This window comes from Chionomys nivalis, chromosome X (genome assembly GCF_950005125.1).
Source record: "Chionomys nivalis chromosome X, mChiNiv1.1, whole genome shotgun sequence".
NCBI lineage: Eukaryota > Metazoa > Chordata > Mammalia > Rodentia > Cricetidae > Chionomys > Chionomys nivalis.
Window position 1 is genome coordinate 124,161,011 of NC_080112.1, and position 15,601 is coordinate 124,176,611.

The following is a 15,601-nucleotide window of genomic DNA, read 5'->3' on the forward strand; positions in this document are numbered from 1 at the left end:
AAATTAAATAAGGGACTGGAGTGTTGGCTCAGCAGTTAAGTCCTCTGCTCTTACAGAGGACCTAAGTTCAATCCTCAGTACCTGCATGATACTCAACTGTAACTCCAGTTGCAAGGGATCTAGGCATGCATGTGGTGCACATACCTGCATACATATATACAGGCAAAACACTCATAACACATAAAATAATTTTTAAAAAGAAACTGGGAATTGCACATAAGGGTATAAATAGATTCAGTTTCAACACTTGGGGCCATATTAGTATTGTACAAGAAGGACTCTATCTTCCCCTGGGTTACCTATCGGGTACATCATGGCTGGTCCTGGATTGGGTGATCAGTTTGTTGTGAAGTTCTCCTTCACTCTTTCATGTGGTAGCTTTGGATATTTATGATCCTTGTCCAACTCCACTAGAAATGACTTTTTCTTTGTGGAAATTCTTATTTTCAGATGTGACTATTATCTGTTCTTTAGATTCAGCTCATTTGGTTGTTAAATTTGGTTACTTTGAAGCTGAAATCCTTAGTACTAAACATATAGGAAAGTCACCTTATCCTCCTGTGTGGTGGTGCTGTGTTATTTAGACAGAAGTCTAAATAAGTGAGTGGGACAAAATTCAGTTCTCTTGATGAATTTATTGTATGACTCTGTTAAAGGTTAGGGTAAGTGCTAGCCTAGCAGTCCCCTGTGTCTACTCCAGTAGAAATTAGTCCATCATGGTCCTTTCCTACCACTCTAAACATAAAAGGCTAACTGCAGTGGAATAAGTGTGTAAGCTATTTACTATGCCCCTATCCTGGAGAAGGGCTATGAAACATTCTGGGGAAAGACAATCTGCCTACCTCTTGTCAGACTTACTGTACTGTGAGACCTCTTTTGCAGTGGGCACCTGTTCATCTCACAGTATTATTTAGGAGAAGCTGAGAAGTTTTGAAAAGATTTCAGCCCCATTAGTCTCCCTTTGCCATTCTGGAAACTTAGTAGTGAGCCTTCTAATGGAGGGATTGCTTTCCTGTTTTTCTCATTTTTTTCCAATCATAATAAGAAAGGATATGATTTCAGGAAGGAAAGGGTGTCAAACCACTAAAATACCTAATGTTATTTTTGTGCTTGGCAAAATTAAGGAGTGTCATCTGTATTTATAGTCCAACCATATATGTTGTCACAGCTTTGATTATATGCTATATAACTGTGCTTTTTTTGGTGTATTTTTTAGTAGAAAATATCTGCTTTTTTATTTTTTAATATTTATTTTTGTTTGTGTGTATGTGTGTGTGCTTTATGCACACATGGATGTGGGTACCCATGGAGGCCAGACGTAGGCATCCAGTACCTGGAGTTACAGGCATTTGTGAGCTGTGCAACATGGTTGTTGGGAACTGGACTCTAGTTCTCTGCAAGAGCAACAAATACTCGTAATCACTGAGTCATTTCACCAGCTCCTGGCTGCTATTTCTGTAGAAATGGAAGTAGTTGGCTAAAATATACTTAAAATAGAATAAATAAGATTGCCTACATCTTGAAGTACTGCTTCTAATTGTTCTTTTTCTTTAAACAGAAATGCACACTTTGCAATCAGCCTGGTGCTACTATTGGATGCGAAATAAAAGCCTGTGTTAAAACCTACCATTACCACTGTGGAGTACAAGACAAAGCAAAATATATTGAAAATATGTCACGAGGAATTTACAAGTAAGATAACAACTGTCTGTTTCTTTAACATGCCAGTTAGTGCCCTTAGAAAGATGCACTACTTTCTTCATCTCTATGCTTCAACAGTGTTCAGGCAATTTAGAACATTGATGCTATTGTATTAGGAATGAGGACTACAGTTAGCATTTTTCTCTGACTGTATGCTCTGGTCATTCACTAGTGATCACTCAGGCACAAGACCGTTGTTAGGAAACTTACAGTTTGTTAAGCTCTCCCAACAGCTCTACCGTTTAATTAAATGACAGACAAGTCAATGCTCAATTATACATTATGTAAGCATCTAGATGAAAGAGCTAACCTAACCTGTGGTAAGAAGTGTTTGAGATTTTGCTAAAAACAGAAAACAGAATTAATTGCTGGAGCCGAGATGTAGAAGACAAAGGTAAACATGGCACAGGTGTTCTGCTGTACATATGCCAAGTAAGCACTCTAGCGCTGAGACAAATTCTAGGGTTGCTTTTGTTTTTTTCTAAAACAAGGTTGTCCTTGCTGGCCTTGAAATCACACATATCTGCCCCCTTAGTGCTGGGATTAAAGGTGTGTACACCTTGTCTAGCCTTCCAATCTTGCCAAGACTTCTTTTGGCTTTATCTTCACAACTGCACCCTAGTTGAGATTATCCACCATTTTCACTTGGTTCATCAGTGATAGCATGGTAGTTCATCTTGTCTCCTTTCTGCTTCTGCTTTACATACTTGGATTAAAGTACTTGCTTGGTGTGTATGAAGTTCAGTCCTCGCACAAGACAAGGAGAGAGAATATCTTCTGAAATTTGGGATTGCATATCACATTTTGTAATTGGTCTTCCACTTACTTGTGTGTCTATAGTAGTTCCATTCCTTTCATCAGATGGAGAATGAATTTGATAGGAATCCCCGGAACTTGATTTGCCCTTGAGAGTTGTGAAACACTTCCATGGACTTAATATTCAGTAAAACAATAACTAATATGCAATTAAACATACTTCTGGGTCTCTTGTTTGTGGAAAAAGCAGTTGTACGTTGAGTCATCAAGCCCTTTAGGTGCACATATAACATGCTAATGCTCTCAGGCCACTAAGCAACAGATAATGCAAATATTATATAGAGAGCTAACAAGAGATGAGAGACTTCTGTTTTATTGTTTAAGACTTGCTTAACTGTAATAGCAAACCATTCAAATCAAGCTGTACCTGTCTCGTCAGTGCATATGTTTGCATAAAGTCAATATAAACTATAAACATAAACCCAGCTCTGTAATCCAATGTTTAAAAATAAGTGTTCATGTGGTCTATTGTAAATTAGTAAAGAAAAACCATGTCATCACCTTCCAGGTAAATGGATGAAAGGCCACTTTATAACTTTGAATGTCAGTTTCAGAACTTTAGAGTATCATCTCAATGATACCTTTGCTAAGTTAAGAATCATGATAGGGTGTCCAGGAGAAAACAACAAGTAGTTTATTTAGCATTGAAGGGAAAGAGCAATGACCCCTGATGCAAGGTGGGCCTCGGAATTACAGATGCAGATTGGGTCTTTTTGGAAATGTCCATGTCTGTAACCTACCAGACATGTTTCAGTTCAGTAGGGCTGCAATGAGGATCAAACTTGAGGTGATTCTTGCTCATGCTCATCTCTAATGGAACAATTAAACTGAGCATATGTATTCATTCCGATTAGGAACAAGACAAAGGTGCCAGCTACCAGCATTACCTTCAATTGCTCTGGAGCGTTAGCTCTTGCAACAAGAAAAGAAAGGGGCTGCAGCATAGCTCAGTGGTAGTAGCACAGTTGACTAGAACATTCAAGAGACCCCAAGTTTCATTCCCAGCACCACACACACACACACACACACACACACACACACACACACCAACCCAAATGTACAGTGCAAAGGAATCAAGTTTAAACTCAAAATAAATGAAAGCAGAGTAAGATTGCACTGCATGAGATGCCTTTTAAAAGGCAATTTCAGTAATAATTGGTTTAAAAATGTGAAGGAAAGATGTCCCCCCCTCGGTCCTGCTCCTCAATTTTAACCAATTTTAAAAACAGTTGCATTTTGCTAAGCACTCAGATGAAGCATATTACATTTCTTAATAGATGGACTTGGCATTAAAAGATACCTAGTCAACCAAATTAATCTAGACACCAAAATAAAGTTAAGCAAATCCAAAAATGTTGACAGTTTTCTCTTAGTAGTAATCAGAGCATAGTTTCTGTCTCTAGTAAATTGGTGTGCTCTGTGTAACAAAATTGCAACTTAAATAAGATTGATATTCTTCATCTATAAGGCACACAGAGGGAAGATGTCAGATGTGCAAGGCAGTTTTTTATAATCTGTTTTCCATTTATTCTATCTGAGACACTAAACAGCTCACAACAATTTTAATGGTTGTGTGGTTTTCCATTGTATGGGTTAATTGGCTTTTTATTGGTTCCTGGTTTAGACATTTAGATTAATTTTTTAGCTGTCAGAAAAGTATTTCAGTGCTGGGTTGGCTTAGCTGGTGGAGACCTTGCCTAGCATGCATAAAGCCCTGTGTCTGAGTTCAATCCCTATCATATCATAAAAACAGTTGTGTATACAGTACTTGGGATGTGGAGGCAGGAGTTCAGCAGTTCAAGGTCATGCACTACTACATAGCAAGTTCAAGATCAGAATATGGAGACTGGAGGCTCAGGAGTGCTCGGGCAGTCACAGCCACAGTGAGTTTGAGGTCAACTTGGGCTTTATAAAACTGCCTCATTGAAACAGAACAAAAAAATCCCAAATTGGTATCACTTGTACCATAAGTTTGAGGCTCAACTAGGCTACATTTGAGTTCTAGGTCTGTCTGTAGGACTGCTTGTTCTCATTGGCTACATAATGAGACCCTGTCCCCCAAAAAACCCCACATAGCTTGTATTATTCAATTGTAGTACTCCAAGTCCATCCTTACCATCTGTTCTATTCAAATGTTGGTTTTAAACCTTGTGAGAAATAAACAACGTACTTTAAAAAAAAATCTTCATTGATTCTTTGTGGATTGCACATCCTGATCCCATTCATTTCCCTGTTCCTTTGTATCCTGTCCTCTGCCCCTGACCACCCCAAAATAAAACTTAAGAAAGGGAGAAAAGTGGGGGAAATCTCATCATGGAAGCCACAACACGTCACAGTGAGTCACACGATGTGCCCTTTAGTCCATGTGTCTTTACTTGAAAGTATTCATTCGCTGCAATGAGTCATTCATTCATTGGTCTGGTTCCAGGCCTCTGGCTTCTGCTGGGCCCTCTCTCCACTATTGACCACAAGAGGGCACTGTTCCATTATTGCTGTAAAAATTACCTAAAACCAAGTTTGATTCAGCCCACCACCATCATCTTCTCCCCAGTCTTTCTTTTCTCTTCTCTTCTTTTCTTGTTACAATATACTAACTGTATAAAGGGGTTTTGTTCGTTATAGCATGCATGTAACATACTTTAATCACACTAAGCCCTTCAATCCCCATCCTTAATAGTCTCCTTTTTTGTTGCATGGTCTTTCTACTCCCTAGCTTCCTCACACTTGTCTTTGTGAAGCTGATCTTAATTAACAGAATGATCTCCACTTCCATCCATTTTCCTGCACCAATACCAATGCATTTTTTCTGGCTAGGTAAAAGTCTATTGAGTGCATGTACCATCAGATCACCTTTTCTATGATTGTGTCTGTGTGTGTGCATGCGTGTGTCTCGTGTGTGTGTGTGTGTTTTGGAATTGAATATGTACATGCTAGGTAGATACTCTAGCATTGAGCTATATTCTTAGCTTTCTCTTCTTTCTTTGTTTCTTTACTTTTTTTTTTGAGCCAGGGTCTTACTAGGTTGTCTACTCAGGCCTTGAACTTGCATTCCTCCTTCCACAACTAATTATCAAAAGCTACCTACATCATTTTCCCTTAAAAACTTCATGACTTTCAAATATACAGTCTAAGAAAAAAAATCACTCCAGCAAGCACTTGCTTGTTTTCAAGGGGAAAGCTACATATACAAGGACTAACTCTGCCTTGGGCACTGCTGCCTTAATCATATAATTTAAGTATAGCATCATTAGGGGGACAGTTGGAAATCACATGCCGCTAGAAGTAGACAGGATCAGTTGTAGAGCATCCTGATTGACAGACTGAAGCTGATCAAACTCAGCTTTATTCCTGGTTTGTATGAAATGGAGTAAGAGAGAACCAAATAAAGTGGTAGTAGACAAATCCAGTTTGTAGCTGACAAGCTGTTCTAATGCCATCTTAAAAGGGTCAGTATTCTGAAATGAAAGGAAATTGGAAGGGCCAGTGTAGATGAAGAGACAGCCAAGTACAATGCAGGGAAACGACAGATTCCTAAAGAAGGCAAGGAGGACGCTCATGCTGCAGAGGCACTGGAGGACCTTGAGGAAGGCTGTGTCATGAAATACAAGCAGAAAGTCACAGGGTGTAGAGAATGGATCTCTCTATCTGCTCATTTTTCTTCTTTCACCATATGGGTCCTGGGGATTAAACAAGGGCATCTGGAGGTCGGGGCAAGCACCTTTAATTATTCCTTGGCCAGAGAGATGGCTCAGTGGCTGAGAACACTTTTTGCTCTTTGAGGGACGGGAGCCAGTGTCTTTTTCTGGTTTCTGGATGCACATACATACAAAAAACACAAAGTAAATATTTTTTAAAGCTATAGTTCTCAAAAATGTGAATGTAAATTATGTAACTGAAGTAAATTTGTAACATTTGGTTAGTTCATTTGTTTACCTGAAAGTTGATTTTTTGGGTTGTTTTAAAACAGGGTGTCACTCGCGAGCAGACCTCACATTTGAATAGCCCTCCAGAGTGTCTAGAAAAGTTGTTTTTTAAAAGAAATTTGTTACTTTTCTTCTCTTTATTTGTTGGAGGCACATGTGTGGCATTGTCTATGCACGTGGAGACCTTTGGGGAGGACAACTTTGGGGAGGCTCTTGTCTCCTTCCAGCATGGGGCTTGTCCTCAGGTGCCCTTTTCTGATGATGGATCTCATGGTACTAAGCGTGAATGAGGAAGCCCATATTTTATAGGGGAACCAACCTCTGCTAGTGATGATTTCATTATACTCTTATCAACATGCAACAAAGGACTGTGAGATGTTTGTCTTTTGTCATTGTAGACTGTATTGTAAAAACCATAGTGGAAATGATGAGCGAGATGAAGAAGATGAGGAGCGAGAGAGTAAAAGCCGGGGAAGAGTAGCGATTGATCAGCAACTAACCCAGCAGCAGCTTAATGGAAACTAGGTATGGAAGTGGATTTGACGAGCTCTCTTGTGAGAATACCATGTACACTGAAACAGAAAGACAATGTGCAGCAAGAATTTTAATCCTATTGTATTGCGTTACGAGTGTAGTGCCAGAATGCTGAGGATTGTCTAGGCCTGCACAGTTGTGTGTGTTTTTTTTAAGCTGGTCAGTTTTAGAAGCATAAACACAAGCTATCTACTTTATCAGTAAATATAGTCAGAATGTGAAATCAATAAGCTATCCCTATTTATTCCTCAATAATGTTATATTCGTTATATCACCTTAAGCATCATATTTTACATGTTTTATCATCTTTTAAACAGGTTCCTGGGACAGAGAGAGTTAGAAAACTGAGAATAAGACATCTGTAACTCCTATGCTTTTTTGTTTTTCACTCTTTTCTAAATTTAAAATAAGGGTTTGTAACTTTTTACTGCCCCACTCTTAGATCCTTTATTGAACTGCGGAAAACCCCTTGTTTGTTTTCTGAGCCTCACTAGATGGCCGAATTTGACATATTGATATTATGTAGCTGTAGTTTGCAGTTTCTGGGAAGCAATCGAAACACTATTAACCATGTGTATACTGTCAGCAGTTAAAACAGACATCGGATGAAGTAAACTGTATTTCTGGACTGAACAAAGTTCTGCTCTTTAGGATGTTTAAGTTTGTAGTGGATCCATGCTCAAAGGAAACCGGAAGCAAGTTGTACTTCACCGTGCAAGCACGCCTCTGGTGGCAACACCTGGTAACTTGTGAACCTTTTTTTTTTCATACTCAAGCAATGGAAACTACAAATGAAAAGAACCTTCTTTTTATCTTGGCTTCGACAGCAGATGTTAAACGTTTCTTCCAAGAAGTGTGCTGAAGCCTTCCTATGGTCCTTTTTAAGAGTTGTTCTCACTGATCAGCATGGACTCTGGGCAACTGGTGATGATAAGCTCTGAGCTCTAGCGCATCTTCCAAAAATCTCTTGTCAGTATACCTTTCTGTGCTGTACAGAGAACTTCTGGCAAAATAATGTTTGACAGCAGCCAACTAAACATCTGTGAGATTAAAGAGGTTACCAACGCGCTAAGGACTTTGGACACCATGTCCAAAATGAGTTCCTGTCAAGTGCCCTGTTGTGTGAAACATTTTACGTACTGGTCCAAAGTATATCAGGAGGTCTCATGTGCTAACAGATTATAAAGAAAAAGAAAAAAGTCTTTGAGTAAAACAGTATTTATTTTTGATTTGTGACCACTATTTTAGAAACTTTATTTAATGCTTTCAGTCATTGGTTTGCTTACATATTGAATAGGCTTTTGTGCCCTGCTTTCTTCTAGGGCTCAGAAGTGTTTCTTAATCACCAGGTTTTTAGAAAGGATTTCCACTGGCGTCTCTCGCTAGTGGCGCTCTTCCACTTACCTGCTGAAGCACATTTATATATTTCTTTATGGCAAAACCAAAAAAAAATAGTTGTGGTCTGCCTAATATTACCATAGCACCTCAGTATGAAAGGTAGGGATTCTGAGCTCTGAATTATTATTACTTAACCTACCACAATGACCAGATTTGCAAATAACAACATACTAACTTGACTGTACATTGATCTTTTCTGCAGCTGGTTGAACAGCATTTTTAAATGTAACAGGTGGAAAATTACACTGTGCTTATTGACTGAACTTTTAAACTGCTAGTCCCTTAAGATCATGTTTGTTAAAGTACGTACTTACACATTTACTTAAATCAAGGGACTCGATGCTTGCTTTATTTTAACCATCTTTTATTGTTATTTTAGAAGGAAACTAGCTTTAGTAGTGGATTGCCTTGTATGTCTTCTCCTTTTGCTCTTAATATGCCATGATGTGTATGTGATTAATATTCAAGGTTCATCATGACTTGAAGTGCAAGGACAGATCTCAGTTTGTTTACCAAGCGATGTGACTTTTTCCAAAGGATCTGTACTTTATTTCCTTATAACAGCTTGAAAACATTATTTTTTAAATCTTTAAATCACTGTGTCTAGGTAATTTTTACATTGTGTGCCATAGAACTTACCCATGGAGAAATAGAGCTCCTTCATTTTTGGACAACTACTGTAATGAATTTTTTAAGAAAAATGGAAGGTGCCAGGGGTAATTATGGCCAGTCAATAATTATATACAGGACTTCAAATACTATAGCTGTCAGTTGATGGATTTGATATGTAGTAAATGTATGACTTTGTATGGGTTTCTTAGCCCTTTCTCTGCCACTAGCAACCAGAAAAGCACTTTACCTTTTGGTTGGTTAGATAAGTGGCTGACTACCTGTTTTTCTCACTGTGGTGTGATTGGCTAAATAACCTTCATTTAAAACTGAAGTCACATTAAAAACTCATGTTTGGGTGTAAACTTCCAATATTTTGATTCTTTGTTTCTGTTTTCATTCTATGCTGAGTAAAAGTGCCTTACAATGTAAAAATTGTACAGTACTTGTGTTCCCAAGTAGCATCTTCATCACCTGGCTAGTAATTACATTGTGGTATTAATATTTAGATAAATGGACCTCAGCAGTGTATTTACTGTACATCTCTTAAGTCCTTAACTGTAGTTTTAATAAGCATGACATTATTTGGTAAATATATGGCATTTACATCATTTCCAAAAATACTGCCATTGCTGTCTTATGCGTATTTTAGCCTGAAATTTTGATGCGTCTTTTTTCCTGTTTTTTCTTTGTTTTATTCTTTTTTGTCATTATTAATATTAAAACGTGTAATCTTTGCAAGCGTATGTTGAAGATTATTCTGGTGCGTTTATTGCCTTACCAGAAACGTTAGTAGGAAATGTTCTTTAGAGTAGAAGGGTAGACTTGAGTTTCTATACTTTAATAAGTTCCTGGGGGGGGGGTGTTTTACTTTCATCTCATTGTTTAAAAACCCACACCAGAAGTAAATTTCATTTCAAGGATCAGCAGTTTCAAACTTGAGGTGGTACTTGTTCAGTATACACTACTCAAGATACTAACAGAACAACGTGATCTATACATCTGCTATTGAATCAAATCTATGTACTTGAACAAATGTGTGAATCTCAAATATCTCAAAGCAAAAGTGTTGTAGAATGTTGTTGCTTTTTGAAAAAGCACTGAAGTTAGACCAAGGCACAGTTTTGTTTTAACAGACATTTAAGTTAATTGTAAAGATAAGGAATGCTTCATGGGTCAAAAATCAAACATTCCTCACATGTTATGTATATTTTGTTCCTGTTATATTGGCTTTATTTTCAAAATTGTAGTTCGTAGTATTAGTTTCCTTTTATTGGTATTCTTGCATATCCGTTCAATAAATAAGTTCTGAATTTCAGATCTGTGTGTCTTTTTGTAAGAGCGTGTATCCACAGTTGTTTGGTAACAACAGTAGTGCTTTGTTCGTTCACTCTCGCTTTACTCCAAGTGAAATACAAAAATGTAGTATGTTTAATCGTTTGAAGATAAACCAATATAGGAGGAGGGCTAGAGAGGTAGTTTAGTGGTCGGGATCGGCCAGCATACTCTCTGCCCTGAGTTCAGTCCCCTGGTGTGATGCATACCTCAAAAGTAGTTGGACTGGAAGAGTCTGGTTGAAAATGAATGTGAACAGTTCAGAGTTTGACAATATAAAGATGGCGTCATGCAGAGGAGCAGCAACCTTTTAAAGACAATAGAGTTCCTTTCTGTCTTGGTCCTTCTAATACATGGTTCAGATCCCCAATACAAGTCTGCTGCCACCAAGTCAGTCTGTAACTCTGCAAATGAACACATCAAAACACCCAGTACAGATTAGCTGACAAGTAATGGTCATTCAGCTATTCCACCTGCTTACTGCTGGAACTTTGCTCGTGTGTTGAACTTGATCCTACCCAGGTCAGGAATCAAAGCTTCAATTCATGGACTGTATGTTTCCTATATGTAGTTTCTAACCCTACATTCTTATGGAGGAATAGCTGAAATGTACAATGATGTGCTTTCCTGCAAATGCTACCTACTGGTTCCTGGCACAAGTGTGTCTCTATGTATGATTAAGTCTCATCTAAATGACTAATAAAATACGAAAATGAATAGCTATATGGGTTTTTTTTTTTTTTGCTAATACAACTGTTGACAACTTGCTTATTGTTTCCAGCTGCAGTTCCTAGCAATTGCTAAAGGTCATGTTGAAGCCCTACTACTATTTCCTAGGAAAATTCAATAACCAGGCCATTTATTTAGAGATAAGGTATCATATAACACAGGTTGACCTGTGGTCTCCTCATTCTTCTGCCTCCACTTCCCAAGTGCTAGTATTACAGGTGTGCACAGCCATGCCTAGTTTACCTACCAGGTCTACTAGGCCCATCTTTTTGAAAAAGGATGTCTGTGTGTGTGCGTGGGAGAAAAAAGAGAGAGATGTTCCACTCCTAAAGAAGACCAGAAAACAATTTTGTCATGTGCTGGGGACCAAACTTGCATCCTCTGCAAAAGCAACAAACTGAACTGAGCCCCAGGTCTGCCCTTTATTAAAGATACCAAAACAAAACCTCCTATTTGTATATTAAGTGTCTAGTTGTGAAGGCAAGTGCTAGTTTCTGTATCACCTAACCGCCTTGTTTGGATGAGGATTCAAGTGGACATTAACAATATACAACAAAAATATATGGTTGACTTTATTTAGAAGATGGAAACTCAAGTAACTATCGCTTGGAAAAAGTTACATTTGAAAATGTTACTGTGGGAGGCGTGTTGTCCATGAGGTCAGCGTGGTGAAGCCAGTCAGGCCTGACATTTTGTGAAGACAGCAGAGAGCCAGGCATGGTGTCACACACTTTTAATCCCAGCAGTAGCAGTTGGGAGGTAGAGACAGGAGGGCCTTGTGGACCTCTGTGAATTTAAGGCCAGCCTGGTCTACAAAGCTATGTAGTGAGATGTAGCCTCCTATAGAGAGGGAGAGAGGCAGAGGGCAAAGTGGCTCATAAACATAATCCCAGCACTCGGGAGGGGGAGGGCAGAGGCAGGACGATCACACATTTTAGGGCCAATTTGAACTACCTGGTGAGACCCAGTCTCAAAAATAAACAGTGGTGCACACCTGTAATTCCAGCACTTGGGGGATCAGGAGTGTAAGACCACCCTCATCTACCTAGCAAGTTCAATACTTGTCTGGGCTACTTAAGAATTTGTCTGAGAAAAGAGAACACATCACAAACTTCCAAATTATGCCTTTGCCTTCTGTGACTGTGTTATGATGCTAGTGGGGAGATAGGGAAAATGAAAGCCAGATGGACAAGGCCCTAGCTAGGTGTATTGTATGACTGATAATACTTGAATAAAGCGATGTGAGAACAGGAGGACTGTTTAAGGAGCCTGTTAGTACCTGTCTTGAGAGAGAGGAGAGAGAGAGAGAGAACTGTGGTGTTGTGGGAAATCTTGGAAACAAGACCTGTTACTAGGTATTAAGAGTTAGGAATATCAAGGCAGAAATAATGTAATATGGATGCTGGGTTTCAAGATGTTCTTTTGTTTTCCTGTAGAGTGATTTCTCCAGAAGGGTGAAGCGCTTCCACATATTTTAGAAATCAGAACCACTTAGGATTTTGAAATTATTTATAAGAGTAATCTAAGGACTGGAGAGATGGCTCAGCAGTTGAATTTATATGTTGAACAGCTCAGCCACCTCAAATCCTAGTTCTAGGGGATCCAGCACCCTCTTCTGGGCTTCTTGGGCACCTGTACTCATGCACACATACCCACATATAGATGCACACATGTGCATATAATCAAAAATAGAAGTAAATCTTATGGAATATTAGTTTAAGATGTGTTACATTTGTTTATGCTGTGGAACATTTGTTTAATGATGCAAAGATGTGTTGCATTCTTTTATGTTGCATTTGTGAAGCTGTGTTACTTTGCCTTGCCTATCTAAAGCACCCAATTGGTCTAATAGAGAGCTGATTGGCCAGTAGGTAGGCAGGAGAAAGCAAAGATGGGGCTGGCAGGCAGAGAAAATAGGAGAAATCTGGGAAGAGAAGATAGGAAGAGCAACAAAGGGAATAGAGGACAAGGGCCAGCAACACAGCCAGCCAAACGGAACAAGAAGGAAAGAAAAGATATGCAGGAATAGAAAAAGGTAAAAACCCAGAGGCAAAAGGTAGAGGGGATAATTTAAGAAAAACTGGCGAGAAATAAGCCAAGGTAAGGCTGGGCATTCATAAGTAAGAATAAGCCTCTGTATTTGGGAACTGTGTGGCAGCCCCCTCAAAAGAACAAAGAGTTGTTTTTTGTTGTTGTTGTTGTTGTTGTTGAACAAAACAAAACAGAAAAAAACCAACCACCAGCAAAGTCTTTTGGTTTGATTTTTGAGACAGGGTTTCTCTGTAACAGTCCTGGCTGTCCTGGAACTCACTCTGTAGACCAGGCTGACTTGGAACTCACAGAGATCTGCCTGCCTCTGCCTCCTGAGTGTTGGGATTAAAGGTGTATGCCACCACCACCAGATAGAAATAAACCTTTTGTAACAGTTATGTGTAGAGACTGGAGAAATGGCTCAGGAGTTAATGCTTGCTGCCCTTACAGAGGACCCAAGTTCAGTTCTCAGCACCCATGTTGGGCCGCTAACAACCACCTGTAAAGTCCAGCTCCAAGAAATTCCACCCCTCTTCTGGACTCCTCAGACACTTGCACCACACACACACACACACACACACACACAATTTTTTTATTAAATTTTTTTTAATTAAAAATTTCTGCCTCCTCCCCGCCTCCCTTTTCCCCCCCTCCCCACTCCCCTCCCCCTCCCTCTCCAGTTCAAAGAGCAGCCAGGGTTCCCTGCCCTGTGGAAAGTCCAAGGTCCTCCCCCCTCCATCCAGGTCTAGGAAGGTGAGCATCCAAACAGACTAGGCTCCCACAAAGCCAGTACGTGCAGTAGGATCAAAACCCAGTGCCATTGTCCTTGGCTTCTCAGCAGCCCTCATTGTCCACCATATTCAGAGAGTCCGGTTTTATCCCATGCTTATTCAGTCCCAGTCCAGCTGGCCTTGGTGATCTCCTAATAGATCAGCCCCACCGTCTCAGTGGGTGGGTGCTCCCCTCGCGGTCTTGACTTCCTTGCTCATGTTCTCCCTCCTTCTGCTCCTCATTTGGACCTTGGGAGCTCAGTCCATTGCTCCAATGTGGGTCTCTGTCTCTATCTCCATCCTTTGCCAGATGAAGGTTCTATGGACACACACAATTTTTTAAAAGTAATCTAGGGTCTGGAGAGATGGCTTGCAGAGGGACTGGGATCAGTTCTGAGAACCCACACCCTATGGCTCATAACCTCCTGTAAATCCAGCTCCAGGGAATCCAATGGTTTCTTATGACCTCTGCAGGCGCCCACAAGTGCGTGCATGCACGTACCCACATAATTAAAAACAGAAAAAGTAATCTATAGCCTTAAAATCGAGCAAATTCTTGATATATGCTTAGTGGTGATGAACCATGAAAACATGCTTAAAGAAGCCAGATACCAGCCAGGCAGTGATGGCACACACCTTTAAATCCCAGCACTCGGGAGGCAGAGGCAGGTGGATCTCTTGAATTCGAAGCCAGTCTAGTCTACAGAGTTTCAGCACAGCCAGAGCTACACAAAGAAACCCTGTCTCAACAACAACAACAAAAAGAAGCCAGACACAATAGGTCACATCACAAATGGTATGACTCAATTTATATGAAGTTCTCAGAAAGTCAAAGGTAAAAGATAGATTATTATTGGTTGCCAGTGGCTACAGAGATGGGGCAGTTGAGGGACTATTAATAGGTGGTTATCTTTTGGCAGTGAAGAGTGTCTGAACTAACATAATAATTGGTGATTGTATGACCTTACAACTATGCTGAAGTTATGAATGACACACTTTATATTTTTAATTAATTTCTTTTTTTAGATTATAATAATAATTTTATCATGTTCCCCTTTTCTTTCCTCCCTTATAATCCCTCTTTGTTCCCTTTAAAATTCATGACCTCTTTATTCATTAATTGATACATGCATATGTGTGTCTCGTTCTGTATGTTAGCCATATGGATATTTCAGGGCTGAGTACTGGGTAACCAGTTGGCACTCTCTTCCCTGAGGAAGACTGTTTCTCCTGCTCTCAGCACTCCTCAGTTGCCTATGGTTCTGTGGGTAGCCTTGAGGCCTCCTGGGCTTTCCCCCTTCCATGTTAGCAGGTCTATTGTCATTGTCCTTGTCCAGCTGATGTTCCTGCTGGTGAGACTTCAAGTGTAGCTTCTGACATTACTAGAAGACACACTCACATAGCACACTCCCTGACCCTCTGACCTTAGAACCTTTCCAGCCCTCTTCCGCAGTCATCTCTGAACCTTAGCGGTGAGTGAATGAACACACTTTTCAAAAGGAATTTTATGTTGTCTGCCTTTTATCTAAGCATTTTACAAAACTAAAGCTGGGAATGGTATCACGTGAGTATAGTCCCTAGCACTTGCCTTACCCAGGAGGACAATTTGGGCTACCTGAGACCTCTCTTTTTTAAATATTTATTTATTTATTTATTTATTTATTTATTTATTATGTATACAATATTCTGTCTGTGTGTATGCCTGCAGGCCAGAAGAGGGCACCAGACCTCATTACAGATGGCTGTGAGCCACCA

At 39.7% G+C, this 15,601-nt stretch overlaps 1 protein-coding gene across 3 annotated transcripts in view; it reads left to right on the forward strand.

Annotated features, from left to right (window-relative positions):
- The window catches only part of Phf6 (PHD finger protein 6), a 45,300-nt gene extending 35,001 nt beyond the window's left edge, over positions 1-10,299 (forward strand). The window contains exons 9-11 of one of the 3 annotated variants that reach the window (XM_057760322.1): positions 1,559-1,692; positions 6,839-6,965; positions 7,292-10,299. In XM_057760322.1, coding sequence (XP_057616305.1) covers positions 1,559-1,692; positions 6,839-6,965 — 261 coding nt within the window. In that variant the 3' untranslated portion in view covers positions 7,292-10,299. The remainder of the gene's footprint in view (positions 1-1,558; positions 1,693-6,838; positions 6,966-7,291) is intronic. The other 2 variants (XM_057760323.1, XM_057760324.1) reach the window with 2 other exon arrangements.
- Positions 10,300-15,601: the final 5,302 nt, after the last annotated feature.